Source organism: Somniosus microcephalus, chromosome 15 (assembly GCF_052327205.1).
Source record: "Somniosus microcephalus isolate GS21.2 chromosome 15, FLI_Smic_1.0, whole genome shotgun sequence".
NCBI lineage: Eukaryota > Metazoa > Chordata > Chondrichthyes > Squaliformes > Somniosidae > Somniosus > Somniosus microcephalus.
The window spans coordinates 3,367,277-3,381,427 of NC_141001.1; the positions used below are offsets into that span (position 1 = coordinate 3,367,277).

Consider the following 14,151-nt stretch of genomic DNA (forward strand, 5'->3'; position numbering starts at 1 on the left):
AATCACAAGCTTTCGGAGCGCTGCTCCTTCGTCAGGTGAAGTGGAGAGATGCATAAAGACACAGCTTATGGCATCTCCACACCATGGCTACTATCGACACCACAAACTGCCGGCTCAAAGTGGAAACGGCATCTCCACACCACACTTTCTCTGAGAGTAACATCTTCTGTGTTCCTTCACTCAGGAGTCCACAGACAAATTTGTCCCGTAGGGTATCTGCCAGTCCTTCTCCGAACTGGCAGTGCTTTGATAGCTTGCGTAGTTCCGTAAGATACTCAGCATTGCTCTCATCTTTATGTTGAGTTCTCCTGTGGAATTTAAATCTTTCTGCTATCAACAGCGGTGCAGGGTTTAGGTGTTCCTGTAGAACAGCAACAATTTCGTTAAAACTCTTCGCCTTCGGTTTGGCTGGAGTAATCAGGTCCCGCAATAGGCCGTACGTTCTAGCGCCCATTAAGTTTAGCAATACCGATGCCTTTTTCTCATCAGCTATTTCGTTTGCCTCGAAATATACCTCGACTCTTTCCACATATGTGGTCCAGCCCTCTATTGTATTATCAAAAGCAGTGATACAGCCAGTCTTCGGCATCTTGCAAATCTAAAATGGCGCCTCCCGCGCTTTGCCTTCTTCCCTGATTTAACAAAATGGCGCCTCCCGCGCTTTGCCGCCTTCCCCGCTGTTGCTAGCGCTGCTTTCCGCGGTTCCCGTTGCAACTTGCAGCTCCTCGCGGTTTCTTGCGCGTTTAATATTTCTTTTTTTAAATTATTTTTCTGTCGTGGAACAACCCTGTGGGACTCTTGCCTCCCTCTTCTCGGGTCTATACGCAGCCCGGCTTCGTAGCACCGGCCGTGCCCTGTGTGCTCCACCCTCTCTCTCTCTCCTTCCCGACAACGCTGCTCGGCCCCGTTGCAAGCCACCCGCTCGAGTTCTAGACCGCCGCAGCCCAGGAAGGATCAGTGTACTACCTGCCACCAGCCCGATTAGCTGAAGCACCGTCGACAGGAACCAGGCCCCGCTTCCGACAGCTTCTCCAGCAATCTTCAACTCCGCTAACACAGGGGCGGATGCCCACGGTCGATGCCCGTTTCTACTGCCTCTTACTTTCTTTTCTTTCTGGCCTCGACCTCTGCTCACTTCGCTGTAGGAATGGATCCCAGGAGGTGGTGCAGACTGTAGGTAGGTTCGTATCTGCTCGTCGCCAGTATTATGTCCGTGAATGATTGAGACACGGACAGCAGGAGTTGAACAAAACAAGTCTTTACTGATGGAAAGCAATAGTGAAACTGAAACAACAGAGGCTCACTAGCGCCTTTTATACAGGGGTGGTCACTGCCGGTACTGCAGTCTGAGACCAGTTATTCTCTTAAAGGTACATACACAACAGTATGACACTGAGTGTTTCTGCTGACTTCGTCGTGAGTAACAGCACAGGAGGCCCGCTAGCTTAATAAACCAATTGAAGTCTATGATGGTGGGGGAGGGGGGTAGCTTCTGTTCAGCCCTTTCGAAGTTCACTGTGCCATGGTTCGATGGTGAGCTGAGGGTCTGGTTGCATTAGGAGTAAACGATAGAGTGTGGCACTAGTGAGAGTGGCATGGGTCAACCAGTTGGCTTTTCACCATAATCTGGCAGCTTTCATGGTCATTCCCTCCCCCCACTCCTTGCTTGCCAGCTCACAAATCACCGGGTTTATTGAGTTCAGTTTCCCAGCTTGCCACGGTGGGGTTTGACCTCCTGGGTTGCTGGTCCCATGTCATCGCCATCAGACAACTGAATGTAGTTACCATTTCTTCTCCTCTCATCTTGTCCCACAGGTGACGAGTTAATGAAGATCAGTGAAGAGGACGAACAGGGCTGGTGCAAGGGTCAACTGGACAGCGGACAAGCAGGACTCTACCCCGCCAACTACGCAGTGCTCGTGCACTCCTGACGGTAGCTTCACATGGTTGCTGGCACTGGACAACCCTCTACTGTTCCCACTCTTGCCGTCTGTTGCTGATTTTTCTGGTTATTTTTTCCTCCCTCCCACTGCTTATTTTATCTTTTGAATGAAGGATTAGACAGATACGCGACAGTTAAGCACTTGAGTTTATTAATCACGGGGCTGGTTCGCTTTACTTGTGTCGCCCTTGGTTAGGTTCTTTTTTGGCTAACCAGTTGCTTGAGCTAGCAGTATAGAAGTTTCTAGAATGAACTGAGCAATATTTGCGATCAATAAATGGTTCAGGTCGAGACTCTCAGAATCGTGACTTGCGATTGAGTCTCCTGGTTATTGAGACCGAGGTCAGTTCTGGGTCTGAGGCTCCTGGTTATTGAGACCGAGGTCAGTTCTGGGTCTGAGGCTCCTGGTTATTGAGACCGAGTCAGTTCTGGGTCTGAGTCTCCTGGTTATTGAGACCGAGTCAGTTCTGGGTCTGAGGCTCCTGGTTATTGAGCCTGAGTCAGTTCTGGGTCTGAGGCTCTGGTTATTGAGACCGAGGTCAGTTCTGGGTCTGAGGCTCTGGTTATTGAGCCTGAGTCAGTTCTGGGTCTGAGGCTCTGGTTATTGAGACCGAGTCAGTTCTGGGTCTGAGGCTCTGGTTATTGAGACCGAGTCAGTTCTGGGTCTGAGGCTCTGGTTATTGAGACCGAGTCAGTTCTGGGTCTGAGGCTCTGGTTTGCTGAAGGAGTTCTGGGCCTGGTTATCTCCTTGGACCATGTTTGATCTGTTTCTGGAGAATGAAGAGCAATCACAGCAGAATAGATGTCTGCGTTAGATGCAGCGACTATTTTTGCTGAATAGAAAACGGAAGACTTTTCTAGACTGAGATAGGAAGGGCTGTGTTTTAATTAATCTTGTACGCATCTGGCAGGAGAACCTGTAAAATAAATTATTAGACATCGCACAATGACTTGACTCGATTCATTCTGACCTCCAGGGCCACTGGCTCTATAATGTTTTAACTTTCACAGGAGTTTAAGATTAGTGTGGGGCCTGTGACACAATCAGCGACTTAGCCTATACATCTAACCCGGGCTGCACCTGCCCTGGGAGTGTGATTCATGGGGCAGTGCGGAAGGAGCTTTACCCTGTATCTAACCCGTGCTGTACCTGCCCTGGGAGTGTTTGATGGGGACAGTGTAGAGGGAGCTTTACTCTGTATCTAACCCGTGCTGTACCTGCCCTGGGAGTGTTTGATGGGACAGTGTAGAGGGAGCTTTACTCTGTATCTAACCCGTGCTGTACCTGCCCTGGGAGTGTTTGATGAGACAGTGTAGAGGGAGCTTTACTCTGTATCTAACCCGTGCTGTACCTGCCCTGGGAGTCTTTGATGGGACAGTGTAGAGGGAGCTTTACTCTGTATCTAACCCGTGCTGTACCTGCCCTGGGAGTGTTTGATGGGACAGTGTAGAGGGAGCTTTACTCTGTATCTAACCCGTGCTGTACCTGCCCTGGGAGTGTTTGATGGGACAGTGTAGAGGGAGCTTTACTCTGTATCTAACCCGTGCTGTACCTGCCCTGGGAGTGTTTGATGGGACAGTGTAGAGGGAGCTTTACTCTGTATCTAACCCGTGCTGTACCTGCCCTGGGAGTGTGTGATGGGACAGTGTAGAGGGAGCTTTACTCTGTATCTAACCTGTGCTGTACCTGCCCTGGGAGTGTTTGATGGGACAGTGTAGAGGGAGCTTTACTCTGTATCTAACCCCTGCTGTACCTGCCCTGGGAGTGTTTGATGGGACAATGTAGAGGGAGCTTTACTCTGTATCTAACCCGTGCTGTACCTGCCCTGGGAGTGTTTGATGGGGACAGTGTAGAGGGAGCTTTACTCTGTATCTAACCCGTGCTGTACCTGCCCTGGGAGTGTTTGATGGGGACAGTGTAGAGGGAGCTTTACTCTGTATCTAACCCGTGCTGTGCCTGCCCTGGGAGTGTTTGATGGGACAGTGTAGAGGGAGCTTTACTCTGTATCTAACCCGTGCTGTACCTGCCCTGGGAGTGTTTGATGGGGACAGTGTAGAGGGAGCTTTACTCTGTATCTAACCTGTGCTGTACCTGCCCTGGGAGTGTTTGATGGGACAGTGTAGAGGGAGCTTTACTCTGTATCTAACCTGTGCTGCACCTGCCCTGGGAGTGTTTGATGGGACAGTGTAGAGGGAGCTTTACTCTGTATCTAACCCGTGCTGTACCTGCCCTGGGAGTGTTTGATGGGACAGTGTAGAGGGAGCTTTACTCTGTATCTAACCTGTGCTGTACCTGCCCTGGGAGTGTTTGATGGGGACAGTGTAGAGGGAGCTTTACTCTGTATCTAACCCTGTGCTGTACCTGCCCTGGGAGTGTTTGATGGGACAGTGTAGAGGGAGCTTTACTCTGTATCTAACCCGTGCTGTACCTGTCCTGGGAGTGTTTGATGGGACAGTGTAGAGGGAGCTTTACTCTGTATCTAACCCGTGCTGTACCTGCCCTGGGAGTGTTTGATGGGACAGTGTAGAGGGAGCTTTACTCTGTATCTAACCCGTGCGGTACCTGCCCTGGGAGTGTTTGATGGGACAGTGCAGAGGGAGCTTTACTCTGTATCTAACCCCGTGCTGTACCTGCCCTGGGAGTGTTTGATGGGACAGTGTAGAGGGAGCTTTACTCTGTATTTAATCCGTGCTGTACCTGCCCTGGGAGTGTTTGATGGGACAGTGTAGAGGGAGCTTTACTCTGTATCTAACCTGTGCTGTACCTGCCCTGGGAGTGTTTGATGGGACAGTGTAGAGGGAGCTTTACTCTGTATCTAACCTGTGCTGTACCTGCCCTGGGAGTGTTTGATGGGACAGTGTAGAGGGAGCTTTACTCTGTATCTAACCCGTGCTGTACCTGCCCTGGGAGTGTTTGATGGGACAGTGTAGAGGGAGCTTTACTCTGTATCTAACCCTGTGCTGTACCTGCCCTGGGAGTGTTTGATGGGACAGTGTAGAGGGAGCTTTACTCTGTATCTAACCCGTGCTGTACCTGTCCTGGGAGTGTTTGATGGGACAGTGCAGAGGGAGCTTTACTCTGTATCTAACCCATGCTGTACCTGCCCTGGGAGTGTTTGATGGGAAAGTGTAGAGGGAGCTTTACTCTGTATCTAACCTGTTGTGTATGTAATATGTGTGCTACTTTGAACCTATGGACAGGACTGCACTACTTGTTGGGCGTAGTGATACGCAGTACCACTCCTGGCCATAGGGGTATAAATAGTACTGTGGGTACTGATCCCCCTCAGTTCCCGCCTGTGGGCATGAAGTAAAGACCTATGTATAGTCCCTACCTCCAACCAGTAAAGATCTGTTTGAGTTAAACGTTTAAGTCTTTGTGTTAATTGTTCAATACAATACACATACTTAACACTGGCGACGAGTCAGGTTCTTACCCTGCGGCAGTTGAAGAGAGGTTTCAAACATCACCACCCCACTAGAAGCGACAGGCTTTTGGACTCTGAAGCCTCCATCAGCGACTGAGCACTGGAATGCAGCAGCCATCCTGACAGCTTCCAGCGACTGACAGAAGTCTTTCTGCAGTTTCCTTGTTCAACCTAGGTGGTGGGGTAAGCCGTGCAGTGTTGGCTGCAAAGACAGGGCTGGGGAAGTTGGAGAAGATAAGGGCGATCGCAATCCCTGATCAGAGCCGCGGTGAAACGCGCGAGCGGGTAAGCCAGAGGCCGGGAGCCGCTTCAAGTGCGAGGCGCAGCGCGGGCCAGCGATCGGGACCAAAGATAAGGGCCGCACTCGGGCGATCGGAACCAAAGATAAGGGCCGCACTCGGGGGCTGAAGGGAGACGGCGTCGGGGGACGGGTGAAGACCGCCAAGCGCGGGAAAACCGCCATTTTGTGGGCGGAGGACGACGGCAAGAGCGGGAAGCCGCCATCTTTGATAACAAGTAAACAAAATAAAATCTGAGAAATTGCAAATCTACAATGCCTAAACACGGGAATATTAGCACCTTTGATAGTGACCTCGAAGATTGGGCCATATATGTTGAAAGAGTAAAAAATTATTGTAAGGCCAATAAAATTCGTGACCAAGATAAAGCTCTAACATTATTAAATTTAATGGGTGTGAAGACATACGGGCAATTGAAACACCTGTTATCACCAGATGAACCGGCGGATAAGACGTTCGATGAGATTGTTACAGTCCTGAAAGATCATCTAAACCCCACGCCGCTGATGCTAGCGGAACGATTTAAATTTTACGACGGAAGGCAGCTACAGCATGAAAGCAATGCTGATTATTTGCTGGAATTGCGTAAATTAGCGAAATATTGCCAGTTTGGAACGGGACTGACAGAGGCACTTCGAGACAAATTTGTGTGTGGTTTATTTAAACAGGATACACAAAAGCGACTGCTCGAGGAGAATGAGCTGACGCTTGAGAAGGCGGTCACTATGGCAGCAGCACACGAAGCCACAGCGAGAGGCACGGCAGTAATGCAGCTACGGTCACCGGAGCTCAGTGCACACAAATTGGGTGTGAGTTCTGGCAAATGTTATCGTTGTGGAAAGACAACGCATGATCAGAACCAGTGTTGGTTTAAAAACCAAGAATGTAGAACTTGTGGTAGGCTTGGACATATAGCTAGAGTATGCAGGTCAGGGAAGAAGACCAGCAACAAGAAGTCACCGCAAGGAAAATACGCAAAGGTACACAAGGTGACCGAACAGGAGTCCGATTCAGACGCTAGCAGTAATGAACTGGCTAGCTTAAGAGTACTCAACGCTGGTAAGGGTGCAGACCTCCAGACAATTTGGGTCACTCTTCAGATAGAAGGAGTCCAAGTAAAACTGGAATTGGACACTGGATCGGCATTGACGGTCATAAATAAGAAAGATTACGGAAAGTTATTCCAACATATTCCCCTACAGGATACGGGGATTATATTGAAAACATACACGGGGCAAAGAGTGTACCCCATCGGGAAAATAGAGGTTGCAGTGGTCCACAAGGGCGAAGACAGTCAAATAATGGACTTATATGTGATATCTGAAGGAGGTTCTCCACTACTAGGACGGGAGTGGATTAGGAAAATGAATATGGACTGGCATTTCCTACAAACAATAACGAGTGAGAACTCGGTGAAGATAGTCGGCCCAGACTCTGGAACGGATGATGGTAAGCCCAACTCAGGTGCAAAAGACAAAGTTTCAGCACAGAATTCCACTGAGCAACAACAACATAGTTTAACTGTGGATTCTGAGTCTGGCAAGTCTACTGATGTGCCCATTTCTGAGGGACACCGGGCTCGAACTCAACTCCATTTCAAACTACAACAGCAATTAGAACAAATGCTTCGCCGTTGTGAGCAAGAGTTGAATGCAACGAAAGAGTTCTTTGATATAGAGTTGGAGAATCTGGAAAGACAACAGAAGCAGCTGATGGAGAAAATGGAGCAGGAGCACACAAAACGTCTGATGTCAGAGGAGTTAACGGTCAGCCAACTCCTGCATATGCTGAAGGACAGGACTCTGAAATGGGAAAAACTTGAACACGAACTTCAATATTCAAACGAAAGGGGTTCGGAGCTCTCAAAGGTTATTGGAAGAGCTGAGGTGGCAACACAGACTGAGATGACTGCAACAGAGCAGCCCTTGGATGCCAAAAGTACGCTGACTCACGTCAACGTAGAACAACAGACCGCTGAAACAGCTGCTCCAGTAGAGGGATTGAATAGTCCGATCAATCAATCTCCAAAAGAAGTTGAAGTAGTAAAATCTCAAATGAGGTCATTAGTAAACAACTTGCTGAAAGCCCAGAAAAAGCTGGATGAAGAGGTACGCATGAAGAAGTCTCTTCAGGAAAGATGTCTGGACTTGGAACAAAAGCTGGCTAACGCCCAGCTGGGTATGGAGGAAATAGAAGACCCTCTCGCTGGCCTAGATCAGGACGACACCGAATATTACTATGTCCTGTCCTGCCCAACTTGTAACTTCGACTCCCACCATACAGAAATCATGGAGGAGCACCGAAAGTCTACGGAACATCGGGAGAAGGTGGCTCTACTACGGAAAAAGGAGGGAGAGAAGGAGGAACTGCGCATGCAGCTGGCAGCTGACAGTGGAGCCCAGAGAGTCTCCAAGAAGCAGAAAAGGAAAAGTCAAAACAGAAGATGACCCATCTGAACCATTATTACCTCTACCAGATCACACACGTGGTCCCTCCGAACGGAGCCAATTCAGTTCGGAAGTTCAAACTGTTAAATCCATGGAAGGACTATTGAATGAGTCACTCCAGCAACGTGAACCGACTCCACCACAGAGATTGAATCTGTGAACTGTTTTCCGCAGAGACTGAATCTGTGATCTGTTTTGACATGAAGTTATCTATGTATCTATGTTATTCTGTTATGTAAACCTGAAGTTATATATGTATATATGTTATTACGTTATGTTAAATGGGGAGATGACTGTAAAGCTAGGAAGGGAGGAATGTTGTGTATGTAATATGTGTGCTACTTTGAACCTATGGACAGGACTGCACTACTTGTTGGGCGTAGTGATACGCAGTACCACTCCTGGCCATAGGGGTATAAATAGTACTGTGGGTACTGATCCCCCTCAGTTCCCGCCTGTGGGCATGAAGTAAAGACCTATGTATAGTCCCTACCTCCAACCAGTAAAGACCTGTTTGAGTTATACGTTTAAGTCTTTGTGTTAATTGTTCAATACAATACACATACTTAACATAACCCGTGCTGTACCTGTCCTGGGAGTGTTTGATGGGACAGTGTAGAGGGAGCTTTACTCTGTATCTAACCCGTGCGGTACCTGCCCTGGGAGTGTTTGATGGGACAGTGCAGAGGGAGCTTTACTCTGTATCTAACCCCGTGCTGTACCTGCCCTGGGAGTGTTTGATGGGACAGTGCAGAGGGAGCTTTACTCTGTATCTAATCCGTGCTGTACCTGCCCTGGGAGTGTTTGATGGGACAGTGTAGAGGGAGCTTTACTCTGTATCTAACCGTGCTGTACCTGCCCTCGGAGTGTTTGATGGGGACAGTGTAGAGTGAGCTTTACTCTGTATCTAACCCATGCTGTACCTGCCCTGGGAGTGTTTGATGGGACAGTGCAGAGGGAGCTTTACTCTGTATCTAACCCGTGCTGTACCTGCCCTGGGAGTGTTTGATGGGGACAGTGTAGAGGGAGCTTTACTCTGTATCTAACCCCGTGCTGTACCTGCTCTGGGAGTGTTTGATGAGTCAGATCCATTGGTTGTATCTCGACCGTAGTTGTCACTCTTCTTTGAACTCTCGATGTCCTTCTGAAGGTGACATGATATGGATTGAACATGTGACATCATCAGTGGGGATAGTGTGACTGGAATCTGATGATGTCAGAGAGGAGAGGTTACACCACTCGGGTGTCTCCAGCCAGCAGGGTCAAGGTGCTGCTGCTTATGTTCATTAATAAATAGACATTCTTATTATGAACACAGCTAGCTTTTGCTAGACACTTTTATTGAGCACATGTGGACTAGGTATAGTATCTGTAGAGGCTTCCATCTTGAGTGCTGTCTTGTGGGTAGCCTAGTGCCTCATGGGTAATGTAGTCTTAATATCATACAGCTGGGTAGTGTAGTCTTATACATACAGCTATATACAGCTCTACGGCTCCACCTAGTGTCCACTATAGAATGACATGTTATTGATCACTACATCCCCCTTTCTTTGAGGTTTAACAAAATCAATATCAATCAACTTTCAAGAAAACAATAAAGATAATATCAGTAACACTTTTGTTAGTGCTCTATAAACATAAACATTTTCAAAACAGTCAACACATTTTCAAAGCTTTACATTGTACTCAAAGATTAAGTCTATCAGGCTTTTTTACTTCACGTGCGGATCTTCTCAACACGGGTAAGTCTGATGTGTCTTCATGAGATTGTTCTGGCAGTGAATGACAAGATGCAGTTGCGGCATTGTCATCGATCTGCTCTTGTATAGATCGAGGTCTCCTTGCGATCTTTGCTTGGAGAGGGTTTCAGTGTTTCCTTCACTCTTCATGCCATAACTCTCAATGTAGTCAATGCACTCTCGAAAAACTGCTGGCAGCTGGATCCCATCATACAGCATAGTCCTCTCAGCAGCCTCGGCTAATGGAACACCAAAGATTGGCCTGAGGGAAGAAGGAGTATCCACCGGAACTGCTTCCTGCTCTGGTGCAGGCTTCTTCTTTTTCTTCTCTTTCCACTGCTTAACAACATCTGCTGCAGTTATATCTTTGGACTTTTTCTCCTTGTGGTTTTCCTCTTTGTGCTTTTCTTCCTTTGGCTTCTCTTTGATCTTAAAGTCTTTTTCTTTCTTCTTGGAGAAACTAGGCTTTTTGAAGACATGGATACCCTTTGGCCTTTTCATCCTTGATGGGCTCTCTGCTTCATCACCTGAGTCATCTGGTCTGCTTATGGCACAGTTTATACGGTAGACTCTCTTGACCAGTTCTAAGTCTTCACAAGCTTTGTCACCTAGTAGAGAATCAAACCCTTCAGCCACAACAGAAAACATGAGATGATGCACTTTGTCTTTGACTGTCACTTTAAGTCTGCATACACCTAAGCTATCTATTTTCTGTCCATTATAGTCCTTCAGTAGTACTGACTTTTTCTGTATTTTGGGCTTTTCTTTCATATTTTTTATGTCACTCATACTGATTAAGTTTGCTTTTGCCCCAGTGTCCAGTTTCAAGGTAACTAATGCTCCATTTATCTGCAGTGGGATCATCCATTTGTCCACTTTTACTGCATTAACTTTATGTTCAGCATTGTCCATTTCTGAGGGCTGCACATTTTCTGTATCCTTTTTGATATTGTCACATGACACCATTCCTACAAAAAATGTCTCACTTAAATCCGTGTCCTCAATTACATTAACTTGTTGCCCTTTCGTTGTTTTTACTTTTTGATGCGTCATCAATTACTCCAAAGACTGAGGTTGAGCGAGTAACAACCAGGCTTTTATTAACTAAAGAATGAAGGTCTTGTCTCGAGTGGTCGACCCGTCCAGAATACTAAGGGACTGGGAGGTAGTCACTTATATACCTGGAATAGTGGGAGGAGTCAGCCGAGGCATGTCCAGATCTGTACCTAGTGGAATACACACACACGCACAGACAGGTATAACAGTGGTTTACCACATTCACCCCTTGTTTAAAAATGAGTCCGGCGGGGTGAAGTGTATTTAAAAGTTCGTGTATTGGAGTCTCTCCGGAGGTCTTGTCTGCCGCTGTGATCGACGTGGCGACGGCAGGGGTGGTGGAGCTTCCGGCATCGCGTCCCGTGTAGGCTGGGGCCCTGGAGTGTAGTCCTCGTGGGTGACGGTCCAAGGCGAGCCGGCTGCTGGGGTTGGATATCGGGTCGTTGGGGGGGGGGGGGGGTGGTAATGGGTAGTGGGTTACAGCGGTCCCCGAGGGTGCGAGGTCTCGTATGGAGACTGTGTCCTCCCGCCCGTCCGGGTACGCAATGTAAGCGTACTGGGGGTTGGCGTGGAGGAGGTCGACCCTCTCGACCAGGGGGTCCATTTTATTGGCCGTCGCGTGTCTTCTCAGTAGTACCGGCCCTGGGGACGTCAGCCGTGGCAGTAACGATGTCCCCGATGTGGACTTCCTTGGGAAGACAAACATTTTCTCGTGAGGGGTGGCATTGGTGGCAGTGCAGAGCAGTGACCGAATCGAGTGGAGTGCATCGGGGAGCACCTCCTGCCAGCGGGAGGTCGGAAGGCCCCTAGACTTTAAGGCTAGTAGGGCGGCCTTCCAAACTGTTGCATTCTCTCTTTCCACCTGTCCGTTCCCCCGGGGGTTGTAACTGGTGGTCCTGCTTGTGGCTATACCCCTAGCGAGCAGGTACTGGCGGAGTTCATCGCTCATAAACGATGAGCCCCGGTCGCTATGGATATAGCTGGGGAAACCAAACAGGGTGAAGAGGCTGTTCAGAGATTTAATGACCGTGGCACTGGTCATGTCCGGGCAGGGGATAGCGAACGGGAACCAGGAGTACTCGTCAATGATGTTGAGGAAGTACACATTGCGGTCGGAGGAGGGGAGAGGCCCTTTGAAATCGACGCTCAGGCGTTCGAAAGGACGAGTGGCTTTTATCAGGTGGGCTCTGTCTGGTCTGTAAAAGTGCGGTTTGCACTCAGCGCAGACTTGGCAGTTCTTGGTCATGGTCCTGACCTCCTCGATGGAGTAAGGCAGGTTGCGGGCCTTGATGAAGTGGAAGAACCTGGTGACCCCCGAGTGGCAGAGGTCATTGTGGAGGGCCCTCAGCCTATCGATCTGCGCGCTGGCGCAGGTGCCACACGATAGGGCATCTGGGGGTTCATTGAGCTTCCCAGGCCGGTACAAGATCTCGTAATTGTAGGTGGAAAGTTCGATTCTCCACCTCAAGATCTTGTCATTTTTGATTTTGCCCCTCTGCTTGTTGTTGAACATAAATGCAACTGAATGCTGGTCAGTGAGCAGGGTAAATCATTTTCCGGCCAGGTAGTGCCTCCAATGACGCACAGCCTCCATGATAGCCTGGGCCTCCTTCTCGACCGCGGAGTGTCTGGTCTCCGGGCCCTGGAGGGTTCGTGAAAAGAAGGCCACAGGTCTCCCCGCCTGATTAAGGGTGGCGGCCAGAGCGAAGTCGGACGCATCGCTTTCCACCTGGAAGGGGATGGATTCGTCCACTGCGTGCATGGTGGCTTTGGCAATGTCTCCCTTGATACGGTGGAAGGCTAAGCGGGCCTCTGCCGTCACGGGAAAAGAGGTGGACTTGATCAGCGGACGGGCTTTGTCTGCATAGTAGGGGACCCACTGCGCGTAGTAGGAAAAAAACCCTAGGCACCTCTTCAGAGCTTTTAGGCAGTGGGAGTTCCATAAGGGGACGCACCCGGTCCGGGTCAGGACCGATGACCCCGTGTTCCACAACACAGCCAAGGATGGCGAGGCGGTCTGTGCAGAATATGCACTTCTCCTTGTTATATGTCAGGTTCAGGAGTTGGGCGGTGCGGAGGAATTTCTCGAGGTTTGCGTCATGGTCCTGCAAGTCATGGCCGCAGATGGTCACATTATCTAGGTAAGGGAAAGTGGCCTGCAGCTCGTTTTGATCGACCATCCGGTCCATCTCCCTTTGGAAGACGGAGACCCCGTTAGTAACGCTGAAGGGAACCCTAAGGAAGTGATAGAGGCGGCCGTTTGCCTCAAAAGCAGTATACTGGCGGTCTTCAGGGCTGATGGGGAGCTGGTGGTACGCTGATTTCAGGTCAATGGTCGAAAAGACGTGATACTGCGCGATCTGGTTGACCATGTCAGCTATGCGGGGGAGTGGGTAGGCGTCCAGCAGGGTGTAGCAGTTTATTGTTTGGCTGTAGTCGATGACCAGGCGTTGTTTCTCGCCGGTCTTAACGACTACAACCTGGGCTCGCCAGGGGCTGGAGCTGCCCTCAATAATCCCCTCCTTCAGGAGCCGTTCCACTTCGGTTTTGATGAAAACTCTATCCCCGGCACTGTATCGCCTGCTCTTTGTGGCGATGGGCTTACAGTCGGGGGTGAGGTTAGCAAACAGTGGGGGGGGTGGGACTCTGAGTGTGGAGAGGTTGCATCTGGTGCGCGGCGGGCAATTTGGAGGCTGCTGGCTGCGGACTGTGAGTGGGGGGAGGGGGCCACCGTACGCCATCGTAACGCTTTTGAGGTGGCACTGGAAATCCAACCCCAGTAGAACGGCAGCGCAGAGGTCGGGCAGGACCAGGAGTTTAAAATTATTGAACACAGTCCCGTCTACTACTAGTGTCACCACGCAGTAGCCGCCAATGTCCGCTGACTGGGACTCGGAGGCCATAGAAATCCGTTGGTGCGCAGGCAGGACTGGGAGAGAGCAACGCCGCACCGTGTCGGGGTGGATGAAGCTCTCTGTGCTCCCGGAGTCAAAAAGGCAGTTTATTGCATGGCCGTTTACCTTAACGTCCATTTTGGACCGAGCTAGCTGGTGCGGTCTCGTTTGGTCCAGCGTCACAGAGGCCAGCGTAGGGGTCGGTGTGTCGCTGCGAGTATCAGATGGGGGGGTGGGGGGGTTGGCGATCTGCTGCGTCCCGGCTGGTGTCCAAGATGGCGGCATCCATGATTCCCATGTGGCTGGAGTCGTCCGAGATGGCTGCTGCTGCGGTGGTTCGCACATG

General features: G+C 49.8%; 1 protein-coding gene across 1 annotated transcript in view; it reads left to right on the forward strand.

The window, feature by feature from the left end:
• The window catches only part of LOC147106503 (protein kinase C and casein kinase II substrate protein 3-like), a 35,770-nt gene extending 32,881 nt beyond the window's left edge, over positions 1-2,889 (forward strand). Inside the window, 1 exon segment of the mRNA XM_086007462.1 lies at positions 1,816-2,889. Coding sequence (XP_085863588.1) covers positions 1,816-1,931 — 116 coding nt within the window. The 3' untranslated portion in view covers positions 1,932-2,889.
• Positions 2,890-14,151: the final 11,262 nt, after the last annotated feature.